Source organism: Gossypium hirsutum, chromosome D06 (assembly GCF_007990345.1).
Source record: "Gossypium hirsutum isolate 1008001.06 chromosome D06, Gossypium_hirsutum_v2.1, whole genome shotgun sequence".
NCBI classification, from domain to species: Eukaryota; Viridiplantae; Streptophyta; class Magnoliopsida; order Malvales; family Malvaceae; genus Gossypium; species Gossypium hirsutum.
The window spans coordinates 66,355,193-66,371,894 of NC_053442.1; the positions used below are offsets into that span (position 1 = coordinate 66,355,193).

Below are 16,702 nucleotides of genomic sequence, written 5' to 3' on the forward strand. Positions count from 1 at the left end.
CTAACTCAGTTTAAAGCGGGGGAAACATAAAAAGGAAGGAAGCACCATTGTGTAAGTACAATTCTACCCCCAACAGCAACCTTTCTCTCAAATAAATTTAATATATTTGTATTTTCTATTTATAAAGAATATGAATTGTATAATTCATTAATAATTCTATTATATAATAAATTTTAAGGTTAAATTAGCCTAATATATCGGAAAAAAGTTAATTGGTAAAATAGGCTGCTTTTTTTTTTAATACGTCCACAGGACACATTTTCTTTGTAATTGTCGGAAAATAATAGCAGTTGGACGAACTTTTCACACACTATCTCTAAATTTGACCTATTTCTCTAACTCTTGAAAAAAAAAGGCCTATCTGACAAATTAAAAAGACTGATATATTTAGCTTATTTAGCCAAATTTTAAAATATTCATATATGTGTTTTAATATGGTGATATTATAATTTAGGGTTAATTATAGAAAACTTAATTAATTATTCAACTTCAAAAAATATTATAATTTAATTTTAAAGTATTAATATCGTATCAATTAGATATTTAATTATATTAAATGAATGCCGCTTTAAATCACTCGTGTAACATTTAAAAAATGTATTTGTGAACACGAGTATACCTATCGTATGGATAACTTTAGTCTGACATGTTAAAGTAAAAAGATTAACCATTAAAATTTAAGAATACGTCGTTCTTTTTTTTTTCCTTGACAACTCAAATCCGAGATATTCATGCGATAGATACATATGTGTTTGCAATTTGACTCGTAATTTAAATATGCTTCATACCAAATTTGAGTTGTATTTTAAAGCTCAAGCTAATGGTGAGGTTGAAGGAAGAACATGGTCGACACAGTACTGATATTATGAAACCTCAACTAGAATATTTTAAATTTTGCAAACCAATTTAAAATTCGAGTTATAATTCGAGAAATATGGTAAAATTAACAGTTTCATCTATATTGATCATAAATAGTTAACTGGATTGGTGTTATGAGTTGACTTTATATTTGTTTTTTATGCAATAAAATAATGTCTCGCTTTTTTACATATGATTTAAATTTTAAAATAATAAAATAGTTTTTAGAAATTTTTTCCCCCATGATGACAATTTTAATTTAAAAATTAGGTACATTTTTTTAATGATCTCGTTATAAGTTATAGTCATATCAGTTATTTTGGACACGATACCTAAAATCACTCATAGTCCATCTTTAACCCATAAATAAGGGATAATGTGCATTAATACACTCGAACTCAATTTCTCCTGCATTGGCAATAATATTTATACTAATCGAACTAAGACTCAATCATATAGCTTTCGCCTAGTTTTCAATTAACCATACGAGTAAAAATTTATTTTAGAATATCATTAATTCAAGTTTATGAAAATCTTTTAATAATTTGTCGATTTAAGTTTAATTATTAAAAAAATCAAGAAATTAATTTCAAAATGTGCAAATACTAGAATCACTTCGTACATTTAAAATAAGGGTAAATTGCGTCTAATGTAATTGAACTATTTAAAACTTTATATTTTAGTCATTTAACTTCAAAAAGTTACAAAATTTCCACTAAATTATTTAAAATTTATCATTTAAATCACTGGATTATTAAAATTACCATTATATGGCCTTCTCCAATCGAAAGGGTAAACTTCCCATTCTCTTTTACAATTTAGTTTTTTTTCATGAAACAACTTTTAACGTTATGAATCTATGAACCAAAATTCGAATATATTTCTTCTCCGATCTCTAACACCAACCATCAGATCAACTTGGATCTAAAGTATATTCTTCCACTCATCGATGGGTACTATTCTATTGTATTGATCGTTGAATCGTGGCTCGAAGATTTCCAGCTAGACTTTAAAAAATACTTAACAATCTAACGACTTAAATGAAGACATTCAAATAATTTAATAACTATTTTATAACCTTTTAAAGTTAAGTGACCAAAATGTAAACTTATTAATAGTTCAATGGCATTGAATGTAATTTACCCGTCTTAACACTTCAAAGCGTCTATCATGAAGGGCAGGAGCGTCTTTTCGTATAAATTTAAACAAAAAGTAGAGAAAGAGGGAGATTTTGGTCATTTTAATAAATATAAAGAGAGAGAGAATAGAGAAAGACAGAGCAGCTGGAGAGAGATAGAGACAAACAGAGAAGAGAGAAACGTTTGTTTGTCTTGTTTTTTTTTTGGTTGGTTTGGTCGCAGTTAAAAAGGTTGTCATTATATGAAAGAAAACCATGGTGTCGGACCAAGAAATAGCAAGAGGTGTGGAGAACTTACTCCGGCAATCGGACCCTAGCGTCGCCACCAACTTAAACGGCGTCGTTCAACAGCTTGAAACCAAGTTAGGTCTTGACCTTTCTCATAAAGCTGGTTTTATTAGGGACCAGATCAACCTCCTCCTCAGTCCACCACAAACCCAAGCTCAGCCACCTCCAAAGGACCATTTTAACCTCCAACAACACCCTCAATTCACTTCCCATCATCATCATCCCCAATTTCCTCCCCATTTTGCCCTTCAACATCACTCACAATTTCCTTCTCATGAACTCAACTTCCGTCAACCACATCCTCCTCTCACAGCTCAACCACCGCCGCAGCTTCAGCCACAATTGCAGCGGCACCACCCCCATCACCGCCAGCACCATCACCAGCAGCAGCAACCTCAACAGCTTCAGCAGCCCCAGCCGGTTGCCTCCAAAGCCGAAGTTTTCACTCAAAATGCCGCTAGCATTGCCACTACTGAAGTCCCTAAAGAAAGGTTTACCGCCTTTTTCTCAATGCTTCGTCCTATTTTTCGGTTTTGCGTGTGGGGTTATGTAAAAAATAGATTGATTTTTTAGGGTCTATTAATTAGGATTTTGGGGGTTTTGTTTTGTTTTTACAAAAAGGTTAGCCTTTTTTTGTAAGTTTTGTGCTACTGAATTTGGGTTTTCCTTCTCAAGAGTTTAGGATCGTTAGTGTAATCTCCCCCTTTTTAGGGATTTAGGGTTTATATTACCATGAAGGTAATGAGAAAATTCCAAAATATTTTTACCAATTTTACCCGTTCATAGTACTGATTTGGTGCACATTAGGGTTTATATTAGCTGAATATCCTGGTTTGTTGTTGGTTATGTTTCTTCAGGAATGTCGATTAAGCTTAATCGGTAGCTAACGTATTCGTCTTTCTTTTCGATATTGTTATCGCAGTGCTCCGGTTGGACCTAAAAGAAGAGGTGGATCAGGGGGTTTGAACAAAGTGTGTAGTGTTTCACCGGCACTTCAAGCCATTGTCGGCGAGCCAGCTTTGCCGAGGACTGAGGTTGATTTCTCCAAATTTATTACTGTATTTAGTTTTAATTTCTGAATGTTGCTATTCTTACATGCATCTGTTTGATTTAGATTGTCAAGCAGCTATGGGCATATATAAGGAAAAACAGCCTGCAAGATCCGAGTAACAAGAGAAAGATCATTTGCGATGATGCCTTACGTGTGGTGTTTGAGACTGACTGCACTGATATGTTCAAGATGAACAAGCTGCTGGCAAAACATATTACCCCCCTCGATCCTTCAAGTATGTTTCGATATCTGCAATATGTTTTTGTTCTATGACGAGTCGGTTAATAATTTTGCTAATATTTGCAGAGGAATCGAGTCAAACTAGAAAAGGGAAGGTAAAAGTCGAGTCCACCACTGAAGGTGTTGAACCAGGGCCCAAACCTGTAATAATATCCGAGGCGCTTGCCAAGTTTTTGGGTACTGGAGGAAGAGAAATGCTAGCAACCGAGGCAGAAAATCGTGTTTGGGAGTACATAAAGGTTAATCGTTTGGAGGTATGTGGCTTGTACTTAAGTTTGTGCATCTCTTGATTAGTTATCGTGGCCGTGATTGAGGGTAAAATTCCCATGGAAGATCCTATATTAGGGGTCAGGTTGCATTTTGCCCCCTTTTACTCAAAAAATGGGCCAGTTAGTCCCGATATGTTAGATCAAAAAGCAAACTGGTCCTTTTTGTTAAAACTTCTCATCCGTTAAAAACTGACTGTACTTCTACCCGAGATTGATTTTTTTTCATCTCATGTTTCAACTGCATATTTATAGGATCCGTCGAATTCAATGGTGGTACTGTGTGATGCCAATCTTCGTGAACTTCTTGGATGCGAAAGCATATCGGTGATGGGCGTACGGGAGACGCTACTACGACATCATTTATTTAAGCAGTCTTAAGATCTCTGATATATGTCTGCTAGTATTAACTGGTTAGTATCAACACTCGAATAAGTTCATTATCATAGAATGCGATGCAAGCCCTTTTAATATCGTTCTGCCATTAATTCCCGAACTTGTTTCTCGCAGGTAGAACAAATAGTGACGACCCTTTTCTCTTTAGTACGCGGTTCTTTTGTTATGTAGGTTCTTTTTGTGCATTCGAGTTCTTTAGATTCGAAAGCTTTAAAGCTAGTTTGCTTGTGTATGGTCGAAATGAAAATGTAGGATGGGGCTTATGATGGCAAGGATATTTTGTAGTTATGCCGTTAGCCCCGGAACCATCTAGGTGTACTTGTTTATTTTGTCATAGGACCGTCTTTTCCGATGCTAACCTCAAAACTAAACTGAAGTTGAAATGGAAATACAAGCTGGTTTAACTTATTACAATGACTATTCTGTATATGCATCCAGTTACATAGTTTCTAAGTGTTGGCTCTAAATTCAACTTGCTTTGTGTTTTTCTTTTTGGTGGCTGCAAGTTCACCAATTTAGGCAAAGACTATATATGCAGGATATTTCATCAGCTCTCAATATAGGCAAGGACTATAATATAAATATTAGAAAACTATCAAAAAGGGTTGGATTGTAGGGGTGAAGTCAGAAATTTTTTTAGTGGAGCTGATATTAATTTGTATATTTTATGAGAGTTAAAATGCAATGGTACCATTGTATTAACTTATATTTTTATGATTTTCAAAAGAATTAAATTAAAATTCTATCATTTTTTTTTGCTATATAATAACTTAAAATTTTATATAATATTTGGGCTTTAAAAATAATAATTTTTCATTTTAAGGAAGTTAGGGTCACTTTACCTTTGGATGGTAAATTTATCGAGTTTAATATTTTTATTTAAATCCTCTTAAATTTTAAACTTCGTTAGTTCTAATGGAGTAATCAAATGTAATCTTTAAGCTTGATTTTGGCTCAAAATAAACTTGAATTATTCGAGTTTAGTTTGAATAATTTTGTTTAGGGTAAACTATATCTATAGTCACTGAGTTATTAGTAAATTTATGTTTTTGTTACTTAACTTTAAAAAATTATAAAATAATCATTTAATTATTTAAAAGTTTTCATATAGGTCACTAAATTATTTACAATTTTTTGTTGAAGTCACCAAGTGGCTAAGGTTTTGTTTTTTTTTTTAATCCGTTCTCTCAATTTTGAGTTTAAGCAAATTGGCCCTTTTGAAAAAAAAAATAAAGCAATTTAGTTCTTGTCAATTTTAAAAATTAGTGATTAAGGACAATTAATAACAACATTACTATTTTTGATCCATTTTACATAATATTGATTGATATAATAACAAATTTGGCTTTCGTATTTACATATTTTGTTAATTTAGTCTTGATTCTAGCAAATTAAACTAATTTAGCTCTCAATATTTACACATGTTGTCAAATTAATCCTGATTTGAAAAAAAATTATAGAAAATCTAAGAAAATTAAAAAGAATATATAAAATTAATTTAAACTCCATAAAATATCTATGACGTATTAAAAGACCAATCATATTGTGCCATGTGTAATAAAAAATATTTAATTTAAATTCTATTTTATTTTCTTTTAATTTTTATTAATTAAAAAATTAAATAAATTTAAATAATTAGTTAACCTTTTCAATTTTATTTCTTTATTTTTAATCTTTCTTCTTCTTATTCTTCTCCTAGCTTCATCACCATCGTCATTCACCATTATCACAGCGGAACTCCATTCAAGCAGCCACTGCCATCGCCACTCAAGCTCCAACCCAACGTCATTCACACGCCTCCACCACGCTATTTTATCATTTGGTGGAGGTGTGTGAACGACACTGGGTGGATCGACAACGGCCTAAATGGAGTTTGACATTGGTGATTGTGATAAAGCTAGGAGGAGGAGGAGAAAAGAAGAAAGATTAAAAAGAAAGAAATAAAATTGAAAAGGCTAATTAATTAATTAAATTTATTTATTTTTAAATAATAAAAAAATAAAAGAAAGAAAAAATTAAATAAAATATATTTAACACATATGGCACAATATGATTTGGCAACTTTATACATTATATATATTTTCTAAAGTTTAAATTATTTTTATATAAACATTGACAGCTAAATTAGTTTAATTTGTTAGAATCAAGATTAAATTAATAAAAATATGTAAAAGTTGAGGGTCAAATTTATTATTACACCAATTAATATTATGTAGTTCATTTCCCAAATTAACAGAGGTTAAATTACTCTTGAGAGGGACCGATTTGCTCAAACTCGAAACTGAGAGGATCTAAAGAGGTAATGTAGAATAAAATAGAAATTAAACTATTACAAGAGTATCAAAAGAATAATAAGTCCCTACTTCTAAATTCTCTCTGAAAATCTCATACATACATAAATAATAACACTAACAGCAGAGGGTCCAACATCATGCCTGCTGTGTCCTAACACCATGGCCGTACACCCCATTTCCTTCACCACCATTAACGCCGCCATACGGCAGTTTCCCTTCACTTTCCGACCTTTTCCTCCTCATTGCGACGAACCATGTGTAAGCTTCCAACAAGACAGCAGTAGATGCCAAAGCCACGATGACACCAATGTAAGCATGCTTCCATTTCTTCTCAGGTTCCAATATGTCGAATCCTTTGAATATGTTGACCACACTGAGGATTATCACTGTGTATCCCACCAAATGATGATATATATTCCAGTACAATCTGTATTTATGCTCTGGTTTTGGCCTTACAAGCAATGCAAATACCTAAAAAAATTATCAGGAGTGAATTAAAAAAAATTATTTTTAGAGGACTAAAGTATAATTTTATCATAAATTAATCATTTTTATAGGAAACTAAAATAGCAAATCTCCATTTGGAGGGTCAAGCAATAGATTAAGAGTAAGGGTCAACATTCAATCGAATCGAGTCAAATTGTGAAAAAATTTCGACTTAATTGTATTGACAAGTCCAATTTTATCATCATAACTAGACTAAAAAAAATTTCAAGTTGAGTCAAGTCGAATAAATTTGTTTGAGTTAAATTTAAGCAAAATTAAATTGGATATATTGAAATCTTGCTAGCATATATATTTAATTTTTTTAATAAATTTATTTTTTTGAGTTTATAAATATTATAAATTTTGGAGAACAATATTTTATAAATATTTTTTTGAGAAGGACTAATTTGCACATTTTCAAAATTGTTATCCAAGGGTATTTACATCAATTTGTTATTAGAGTTATTCGAATTATTCAAGTGGTAGAATTCACCTCAACTCAAACTAGAAAAACCGAATTACTTATGCGAGTTGATTCGAATAACTAGATTCAACTAACTCGAAATTCATCAAAAAAATTAATTTTTTCAAATCGAATTAAGTTTTGCTCACCACTATATATATGTGTTTACCTGAAGTGTTCCGAGGCTGAAAAGGATAATCCCAATGGTTCTATGAGCATCAAATTGAATACCAACGGATTCGCTACCGAGTTTAAGTCCAGTACCCCAACCAGCAACCCCAACGACGTAAGCCGAGAATTGACACAAAACATGGAGATAAAACCAAGCTGGATCAGCAGATTTGAATACCTTCAAGTACCTTGCTATTATAGCACCCATAGGCATCAATATACCCCAACTCACTGTGTTCAACACTCCATGTATCTGTAATATTTTGATCATGTTTACAATTTGAAAAAAGGCATATATCAGATGGAGTTCTCAATATTTACAATTTTTTTTATTAATTTGACTTTTTTATTATTTTAGTTAATTTTAACCTTCATTTATAAAAAAGAAATATTCGAATAATATTTTTTAAAATAAATATAGACTAAAATATTAATTTTTAATAAGGTTGGTATGACAATTATGTGGCAGTCCACTTATATATCGTGCTGACATGACACAAATGATCTTATGTGTTATGTCAAAAAAATAAATTATAAATTATAAAAATAAAAAAAATTCAAAATTAAAAAAAAAGTTATAAAAAGCTCATAATTTTTTTATAAAACATAGCATGAAGTAAATGTGAATGGTTATGTGGGCTACTATATTTAAAATTTGGGTAAACTACAATATAGGTTACCCAACTATGAAAAGTTACAAAATAGTCATCTAACTATTCAATTTTGTCCTTTTTAAATCACCAACGGGCTAACATAAAAATGAAAACACCTAAAGATATAATATTGCTATGCGATAAAAAAATAAAATTAGATAGTGGAGTGACCATTTTGTAATTTTTAATAGTTTGGATGATCAATAAAAAAAAGAAAGAAAGAGGTGACTACTAATGTAGTTTACACTTAAAATTTTAAAGTTTTAGCCGGTATTTTTGTTAGAAAACAACAATTCAACTCCTTTTAAAAAGTTGAGGTGAAATTTAGCTCAAAAAATTAAAGACTAAATTGATAAAAGATATAAGTTAAAGACTAAATTGATAAAAGATATAAATGTTGATGACTAAAATTGAGAAAAAAATCAAAGCCATTCACTTACGTTTCTCTTTTTAAGCTTTGAACCACCACCATTACTTGTTCCAGCCTCACCAGAAACCAAATTCAAAGTACCCATGGATTGAACATTAGCACCGGAAGTAACATGCATTTGTGGGATATTTCCATTAAGGCCCCCTTCTTGCCAAACTTGATTCAACATGGTACCATTGTTCGAAAGACCCAAAGTCGCAAATATAATAATCTCATCGTTTTCATAACTTGCAGACAGATCAGACACATTGAAGCTCAACTCACCTTCTTGCAACTGTGTTTGGTACTGTGTAATAGGCGATGTATAAACCCTCATAGTACCATTTGTTTGTTGATAAGCAACAAGTGCTTGTGACCCGACCATACCTGTTGATGTCGGGTTTATAGCCCATGCAACCCATCTAGATGATCCGATTCCACTATGCCTGTATGCTATTTCGAGCTTGCTTGATGAAGTATCATAGTTGAAATGAAGAAATGAGTTCAAAACAGGAAGATCAGAACATGTTTTGAAGACACGATTGTTGGGAAATGAATGCTTGGCACAGTTTTGGCCGTAGGATGATGATAAAAGGAAGCATGTAATGAGAGAAAGTGATAAAGTGAGCTTTAGGGTTAGTCGTCGTCCTCGCATGGTGATACAATGGGGAAATATTTTGGTTCTGATATATGATGTGAAAGTCTTTTCTTTGTGTTAATGGTGTTTCTCCAACAGGAATGGGGGGTGTTAATATAAGAGGGAGGGTATGTCGGTCGATGAACATGAATGAACGAGAAATTATATATATATTGGGTTCTAGTTTCCTTGGAACATCTGTTTTCACTCTTACCAAACTTCCAACAACAATTATATGTTTTGGGATAAACTAATAATTAGTCCTTAAATTTAGTAAAATTTTTTAATTTAGTCCCTAAATTTGGATTTTTTTTAGGTGTGAAGACGTGACACTTTATTAAAGTGTCATATCGTCACTTAAAAATTTTAAAGATGATATAAAAACTAAAATTACAATTATATATACAAAGAAACGCGATACAATCTCAAAGTGTCGTAGTATCACACGTTAATAGAATCTAAATTTAGGGACCAAATTGAGAAAAGCTATCAAGTTTTGAGACTAACATGGACCAAAAAAATGTCAAATTCAAAAACTAAATGTTATTTTATTTTAGGGATAAATATAAAAACTATACATGAATTTTAATTTTGTGCGATTTTATACAAGAAATTTTGATTTGATTCGATTTTAAAAAATTAATAACAACATTATTGAATTAACACTATTTTACATTAGATATCACGTACAGAAACAATTATATTAATCCAATATGCAAATAAATGTAATATGTTTATTTTTTTTATATATGTATCAACCTTTAAATAGGAGAATAATATACTTTAATTCACTCGAACTCACGTCTTTCTATGCTGACAATAATATCAATGTTAGTCGAGTTAAAATCCAATCATATTTTAGTGCCTAATACTTTTATTATTAAAACCCAAAGTAGGTGGGTGGAGGGTTTAATTAATGGTTAAAGGGAAAAGGTATGTTGAAACATTTGGACTGTATCTAAAACGAGTCAAAAGCATTTTGCAGGCTTTTTGTTGGCGGTGGGTTAGGTATTCTAAGGTTCTAGAGATGCTTTTTTGGGTTGGGTGTCAAAACGACCCTAACCAAACCTCACCGGCTCACCTGCACCACCACATCGTGGCACCACATGGCCATGCCATCAGCCAGCTACTTCGGTCAACGTAGGTCGAGTGGGACACCCACTCCAACACCCCAACCTTTTCTCTTATTTCATTCAATCTCTTTGTTAAACCAATTCAGAATTCAGTAGTTAAACCACAAAACTTGACACTACGTGATAATTCCTCTTTAGGACCTATTACAACTATTCATGAGTCCGGTTACTCGTATAAATTTAAAAATCTGTTTAAAATTTGAGAGAATTTGAAAAATAGTTTAAGCCCGTTTAAAATACGGATATCCTCTTCCAGAAATTTCCGTAGGAGGATCCACGAAAACGCGTAGAAGTCCAAGAACGCCCTTTGCCTCCTTTACAGTACAATCTGCAATTTTATTGTCGTCTCTCAAAAGATGCAGGAATTTCACCTACCATTGTTTAAACACCCACCATGCATGAATCATTCGTAGTTGCTTGGATTTCCAAAACGTGAAGAAACCCATCAACTTTACCTCAACTCTTAATGCTTGTAATTAAACTAAAAGAAACTAGATTTGGAAGTTGATGAGATTGTGACTAACACAAACAGTCTAAGGGGTCCATTTGTTGTTTACTAAAAAAGAGGTGACCAAAATTTGATGATTCATTGCATATATTTGCATTGGTGTTGGGTGTTTGTGCTTTTGACCTAATGAGATGAGTTGAATGGCTTTTCGTAGCAACCTTGTACACCCCAACGTCCATTGATTGTAACCCTTCAACCACCCTTGTAATTTTTTTTAATTTTTTATAATCTTTGGTTTGCTTGAATGGGTGCTTAGGTCAACGATTCCATTCTTCCCATAGAAGTTTACTATTTAGAGTTCGGGATTTAAACTTTACTGGTGGTAAAATTTCATTTTATTTTTGCTAGGTGATTGTGTACCACACACACAGTCCAATTTGACGACGTGTTTTCATTTCGTAAACTTCACGCGGTTCTTGATGGAGTCAAGAGATAAAACTTCGACCTCAAAATTTATCGAATATGTTGAGAAGTTTATATATTATGGATGTATGACACTTTAACGATTTTTCTTAAAGAAAACAAAAAATCTATAAAAAAAACATAAATAATTATTACAACATATCATATCATGTCATGCATTTGCTAGGAGTCTTAGCATTTCTATTCATTTGCATTCCATGAGGTAAATATTTCTCATAGACATGTCTAACGCTCACATTTTGGATCAAGAGAACCGATGACCATGATGAGAATTACGGTGAGATTCAACCTGAGCTTGTAACTGAAGACCATGAGGAGGAATTAAACATAGTTGAAGTGGTCTCTAATCCAAGTGACATAGCAACAAATCTAACTGTAAAAGTAGAACTGACAGATGAGCTAAGCACGAACATGGAGCTTAAACCGACAGTGAATGGAAGTGTAGAAGTGCCAATACACTTTTTGGCCATTGTAGAGAAAGTGCCAACCGAAGAATTCGGGGAGTTTCATTCATTCTCATTCGACAACGGTAGCAAGGCTCAGGCAACCGAAATTTCATACGACATGAAAAGGAGGAAGCTCGAGGCAATAATACCCCGAAAAACGATTTGGGGATGGCTTGAATTTGGTACCAAATGGCTTGTAATGTGGATGTTGCGCCGAACGAAAATAAGGCGACATCATTGGAATCGATCGAAGGGGCTGGTTCGTATACATCGATAGAGGAACAAACATTGGATCAAAGTGCCCATGTTGAATTTTTGATTTAGCATTTATTAAAAGTGTTAACTCTAGGTACCATAATAATATATATTGATAGTTTTCATATCAGATTGAATATTTTCAAATTATAATTACCACATTTGACATTTTATAAAAGCACAGGTACCGAATAATACACAAATTGATAGTTCAAATATCATATCGGACATTTTCAAAGTACAAGTACTACATTAAATATTTTATAAAAAATAAAAATATTAAATAATACATAAATTAATATTTTAAGTACCACATAAAATATTTTATAAAAGTACAAGAACTAAATCTCACCTTTATCTCAAAATAAAATAAACTTGAAAGCAAGTTGGACCGAGCATTGACCCAACTTAGATTTTGAACGGGTCCAGAGTATAACTTTTATGGGCCTAATAAACCGGTCCAAACCCTTTGAATGGTACTTTAGGCTTCGCCGGCGGTAGTCTGCTGACGTAAAGCGGAGTGTTAGGGCGGAGAATCAGATTCTATGTCACTTAAACGCTAAAACCCTAATTCTCTCTTAAACCCTAGAATTATTCATTGGAAGCGCCACTTGCCAAATTTCACTCTTTCAACATGCAAATGCCCTTGAGATGAGCCTCTCCATCTTCCCCACTTTTAGTATATCTCAAAAATCAATGTTACCCACTTCTATTTCAAGCATGAAATCCCTAATTTCCCCTCCCTTTTCTCCCTTATCTCTTCATTTCCCCAAAACCAAACCTTTTGCCTTCTTCTCTTTACCCTCAAAACCCCCAATGTTTCGTACCCTAAATTTCTCCACGCAAAACCTTCAATGCCTTCGCCAAGACCCCCGATTTTTTCAATCCCGATTCGACAATCGCATATAGAGACACCCCAATCTTCTTCGCCGTGCGGTGAGGTCCACGTCATCGTCGGACCCATGTTTGCTGGCAAGACAACCACACTTCTCCACCGAATCCAAGCTGAAAGCAACAATGGCAGGTTCAAAGTTCAAAAAAATAAAAAAACCCTTATATTCCTTTCGCGGTTTTGTTTGTTCCATAGAGTTGGGTTAAATACTGGTTTTAGATGTTGCATAAGTTAATGGTTTAGATAAAAAAGAATTGCTGTGATGAACCAGCTTTCAGGCTTGTCAGCTTATGCACTTCTCTTGCAACATTGTATATTCAATGGGAGAATAATCCATTGCATAAATGGTTGTTAATTGGATGTGTTATCAACCAATATCTGAAGATTTTAAGTTGTTGATGTTGTGTGTACAAAATTAAGGGTTATAAAACTTGCCCCTGTTTTAAAGGCATCCGAAAATCCATTGTAGTACTCATTGTTTTGATGTTGTGCTGAGAAACAGGGGCCTGTCGAAGTTTCTAAAACTTCATATCTCGATAGACTCGAGGATGGAAAATTTGTTAATGTAATTGTTAAGCTACAACGTAGGGAAGTCGTTATGAATCTTGTTTAGGGGGTCGGCTCTTGAGAGAGAGGTCTTTGAAATGTTGTCAGTTGGGCAGCCGATTGGACCCTTAAACAGTGGAGATATTGTGTACGGGGCATCTATGCTCGGTTTTAGCCTCAGCTTTTCTCTCCTAATTCTGAGGAGAGCCCAACGGGTTCATGGAGTTTAGCATGAAGTGCTCCCTAAACTCTTTGAACCCTTTTGACTCTCCTCGGTGTACAGGAGACAAAACCCCACCACAGGGACAGTACCTTCCATTAAGGGTCTGAGACTCTCACCTCAACAAATCTTAACCATTTTACTAACAGATTGTCTGTCCTTCACACCGAGCAAAGCCATTGTGTGAGTTGAGAAATGTACATAAATTTGGTGACCTTGTGACCTTTCAGTAGGTTGTATTCTATGTGCTGAAAAGTACCTGCTTCGTAAATGTTCGTGTTTTATTCATTGGATAGTTATCTTCAGTAAACTTACGTTGAGGTCACATGGCTTGTCGTTTGCGCTTCTGATACAATGATCTCTACTTGGTTTTCTTGTTAGACTCTTGTCTTGTTTAACCTGTCTATCTTTAAATTTGGCTATGCAGAACTGTGGCTGTAATAAAATCAAACAAGGATACAAGGTATGGATTGGATTCAATTGTGACACATGATGGCATGAAACTACCATGTTGGGCATTAGCAAATTTATCATCATTCAGACAAAAGATTGGCCCCGATGCTTATGATCAGGTTTGCATCTTTCTCCCGAGCTTCACGAGTGTTACGGGTCTATATGGGTATTTATTGTTGAACTTACTCATAAATGACCCAGTGCTTGTAACAGCTTGATGTCATTGGAATCGACGAAGCTCAATTCTTCGAAGACCTTTATGACTTCTGCTGTGAAACTGCGGAGCATGATTGCAAAACCGTGATAGTAGCCGGGCTGGATGGTGACTATTTAAGGTATTATTTTATCGGCTTACGTTTTCGAGATGCATTCATATAACACCCTCTTAGATAAAAATACTATGGAGGCTATTGTACTAGGTGTCAAATTGTATTTACTCCCTCTACATAGTTCACGTACACATATTGGAGTTAATTTGTCCATTTTTTGAGTAGAAAAGGCAAAATCTAACTCTTAGTACAAGGGCTTACGTAGTATTTTTTTACCCATCCTCTTATGATTTAAACCCAATTCTTGCAAGCAGAAGGAGCTTTGGATCGGTGCTCAATATCATTCCCCTTGCTAACTCCGTGACGAAGTTAACGGCTCGATGTGAGCTTTGCGGAAAACAAGCTTTCTTTACCTTAAGGAAGACCGATGAGACAGAAACGGAGTTGATTGGTGGAGCCGAAGTTTACATGCCGGTATGCCGACAGCACTATGTGGATGGGCAAGTTGTGATTGGAGCTGCAAGAAGTGTGTTGGAATCAAAGAAGCTTCAATGTGGGACTTGCGCATAGTTCTTTTGTTTATCCTTGTGTATGTGGCCCTTTAAAAAAAGGGTAATTGGTAACAATCTATGTATTGTGGATGTAAATGCAATTTGGAAAATTGCATAATGTAGCTTTCATGACATTTTTATTTCTCTGTAATGAAAATGTGATTTCTTGTCCTTTACCTACTTGAAGGAACCAGTTTCCCTTGGGAATGGGTTAGGTCGGTCGTATAATTCAATTTTAAGTCCTTCATTGTCTTTCCTCCAAAGAGATTTTCAAGATTAATTCTAAATTCTGCTTTTACTTTAAAAACTATGAAATTTATTTTTTGATTTTTAATTCTTTTATTTTAAAAAAAAATCAGTAATTTTTCAAACAAATAAACCAATCAAGATTTTTATACGATATTTTAAAAATATACATTTTATTGAAATTTTATTATTTTTAGAATAAAAAAGAAAAATAAATGTTTAAAAGATAAATTTTAATTCAATTTAATAAATTATAGCTTTTAAGTTAGTTTCATTAAATAAAAAAGTAAATTGATTAATTCTTTATATTACATTAAAAAAATTAATTTATTTTCAGGAGATACATGTAACTAGAGGTGCTCATTGGACGAGCGACGCGGCCCAACCCGACGGCCCGCCCAAAATATAGGAAGATTTAAGTAAAAATATAAGTCGAAATATAGGCTTAGACAAAAAAATGAGGCCCGGTTAAAAAATAGGCCAAGCCTCAGGCACCACTTTTTTGGCCCGAGCCCGGCCCGACCCGAATATAATAAATATTTTTACTTTTTTAAAAAAATTTTAATTTTAAAATATTTTTAAAATACTTTTTTTAAAATTTTTTAAATAAATTTTTTATATTTATATAAAAAACAGGCCGGACCAGACCGGGCCCAAACTTATGAATTTTTTTCCGGGTCGAGCCTAGGCATAATTCTAGACTCATATTTCAGGCCGAGCCAAGCCCAAGCCTAGGAACCGTGCCAAAAAAAATTTTTGGCCCAACCCGGCCATGAGCACCTCTACATGTAACATTCCATATATAACCATCCTACAAACAACACCAATTTTTAAAAATTAAATTAACCAATTTATTTCTGTTCCAATGCAAAAATATCCATGATAATTTTGCCACCAATTTTCAAAATTGCAATTAACAATTTCTCAAATATTTTTATTTTCTTATCAATATTCTAAATTTCTTCCACAACAATAACAATTTTCGATTTTTCTTCCGCTCGTCAATTTCCAAAATTTTCTTCCTCAACCACAAGTTTGATTTCTCAATTTATCTTCCTCAACCCTAAATCATACCCCTGTTAGGACTTCTGTTAAAAGAGAGGCACGTCGGGGGAATCCAACAAGTAAAACTTCTGTAAGGCATTTCCATATGAAAAACCCTTTAAACAAATTCTAAAAAGACATTTAATTTAGTAATTTGAATAAAAATATTTAATACGCGAAACCCTAATATAACCAGCGAAATCATCGCTGCTAAATGTGAGAAAAATAATAAGTGAAAAAAGCATTATAATTTGAAAAGGCCTCAGAATTGCAGAATAACATCAAGGCTTTATTTAAAGCCATTCAGTCCCGAAAGATGGTGTTTTTATAATTGCTTTCCTCATCAGCCACACTCTCAAAAATCCA

At 33.3% G+C, this 16,702-nt stretch overlaps 3 protein-coding genes and 1 non-coding gene across 5 annotated transcripts; 2 read left to right on the forward strand and 2 right to left on the reverse strand.

Annotated features, from left to right (window-relative positions):
* Positions 1-2,096: 2,096 nt before the first annotated feature.
* On the forward strand, positions 2,097-4,645 carry LOC107963716 (uncharacterized). 2 transcript variants are annotated; one of them, XM_016900163.2, is made up of 6 exons: positions 2,097-2,775; positions 3,207-3,318; positions 3,399-3,570; positions 3,642-3,829; positions 4,097-4,254; positions 4,352-4,645. In XM_016900163.2, exons 1-5 carry the CDS (start codon positions 2,252-2,254, stop codon positions 4,220-4,222), a joined length of 1,122 nt encoding a protein of 373 aa, XP_016755652.2. In that variant the 5' UTR covers positions 2,097-2,251; the 3' UTR covers positions 4,223-4,254; positions 4,352-4,645. The 2 variants fall into 2 exon arrangements, with proteins under 2 accessions (XP_016755652.2, XP_040952302.1); XM_041096368.1 differs by lacking the exon at positions 4,352-4,645 and having other exon boundaries at positions 2,129-2,775; positions 4,097-4,256.
* A 1,892-nt stretch (positions 4,646-6,537) lies between these two features.
* Positions 6,538-9,492, reverse strand: LOC107963717 (cytochrome b561 and DOMON domain-containing protein At5g47530). The gene is made up of 3 exons (XM_016900164.2): positions 8,745-9,492; positions 7,650-7,904; positions 6,538-7,002 (listed from the first exon to the last, which is right to left on the reverse strand). Exons 1-3 carry the CDS (start codon positions 9,366-9,368, stop codon positions 6,667-6,669), a joined length of 1,215 nt encoding a protein of 404 aa, XP_016755653.1. The 5' UTR covers positions 9,369-9,492; the 3' UTR covers positions 6,538-6,666.
* Positions 9,493-12,508: 3,016 nt separating this feature from the next.
* LOC107963718 (thymidine kinase) lies at positions 12,509-15,222 on the forward strand. Its single transcript, XM_016900165.2, has 4 exons — positions 12,509-13,139; positions 14,201-14,345; positions 14,440-14,561; positions 14,810-15,222. Exons 1-4 carry the CDS (start codon positions 12,970-12,972, stop codon positions 15,063-15,065), a joined length of 693 nt encoding a protein of 230 aa, XP_016755654.2. The 5' UTR covers positions 12,509-12,969; the 3' UTR covers positions 15,066-15,222.
* A 1,371-nt stretch (positions 15,223-16,593) lies between these two features.
* Positions 16,594-16,686, reverse strand: LOC121218826 (small nucleolar RNA SNORD96 family). The gene has a single exon (XR_005915303.1). It is a non-coding gene; the product is annotated as a small nucleolar RNA SNORD96 family (small nucleolar RNA).
* Between the last annotated feature and the right edge of the window lie 16 nt (positions 16,687-16,702).

Coding starts and splice junctions, on each gene's coding strand:
- LOC107963716 (XM_016900163.2), top strand. CDS start 2,252: ATGGTGTCGGACCAAGAAATAGCAAGAGGTGTGGAGAACTTACTCCGG. Junction 3,319..3,398: donor CAGCTTTGCCGAGGACTGAG/GTTGATTTCTCC, acceptor TGTTTGATTTAG/ATTGTCAAGCAGCTATGGGC. Junction 3,830..4,096: donor TAAAGGTTAATCGTTTGGAG/GTATGTGGCTTG, acceptor GCATATTTATAG/GATCCGTCGAATTCAATGGT.
- LOC107963718 (XM_016900165.2), top strand. CDS start 12,970: ATGCCTTCGCCAAGACCCCCGATTTTTTCAATCCCGATTCGACAATCG. Junction 14,346..14,439: donor GCCCCGATGCTTATGATCAG/GTTTGCATCTTT, acceptor TGCTTGTAACAG/CTTGATGTCATTGGAATCGA. Junction 14,562..14,809: donor CTGGATGGTGACTATTTAAG/GTATTATTTTAT, acceptor TCTTGCAAGCAG/AAGGAGCTTTGGATCGGTGC.
- LOC107963717 (XM_016900164.2), bottom strand. CDS start 9,368: ATGCGAGGACGACGACTAACCCTAAAGCTCACTTTATCACTTTCTCTC. Junction 7,905..8,744: donor CAAAGCTTAAAAAGAGAAAC/GTAAGTGAATGG, acceptor AAAATATTACAG/ATACATGGAGTGTTGAACAC. Junction 7,003..7,649: donor TCAGCCTCGGAACACTTCAG/GTAAACACATAT, acceptor TAATTTTTTTAG/GTATTTGCATTGCTTGTAAG.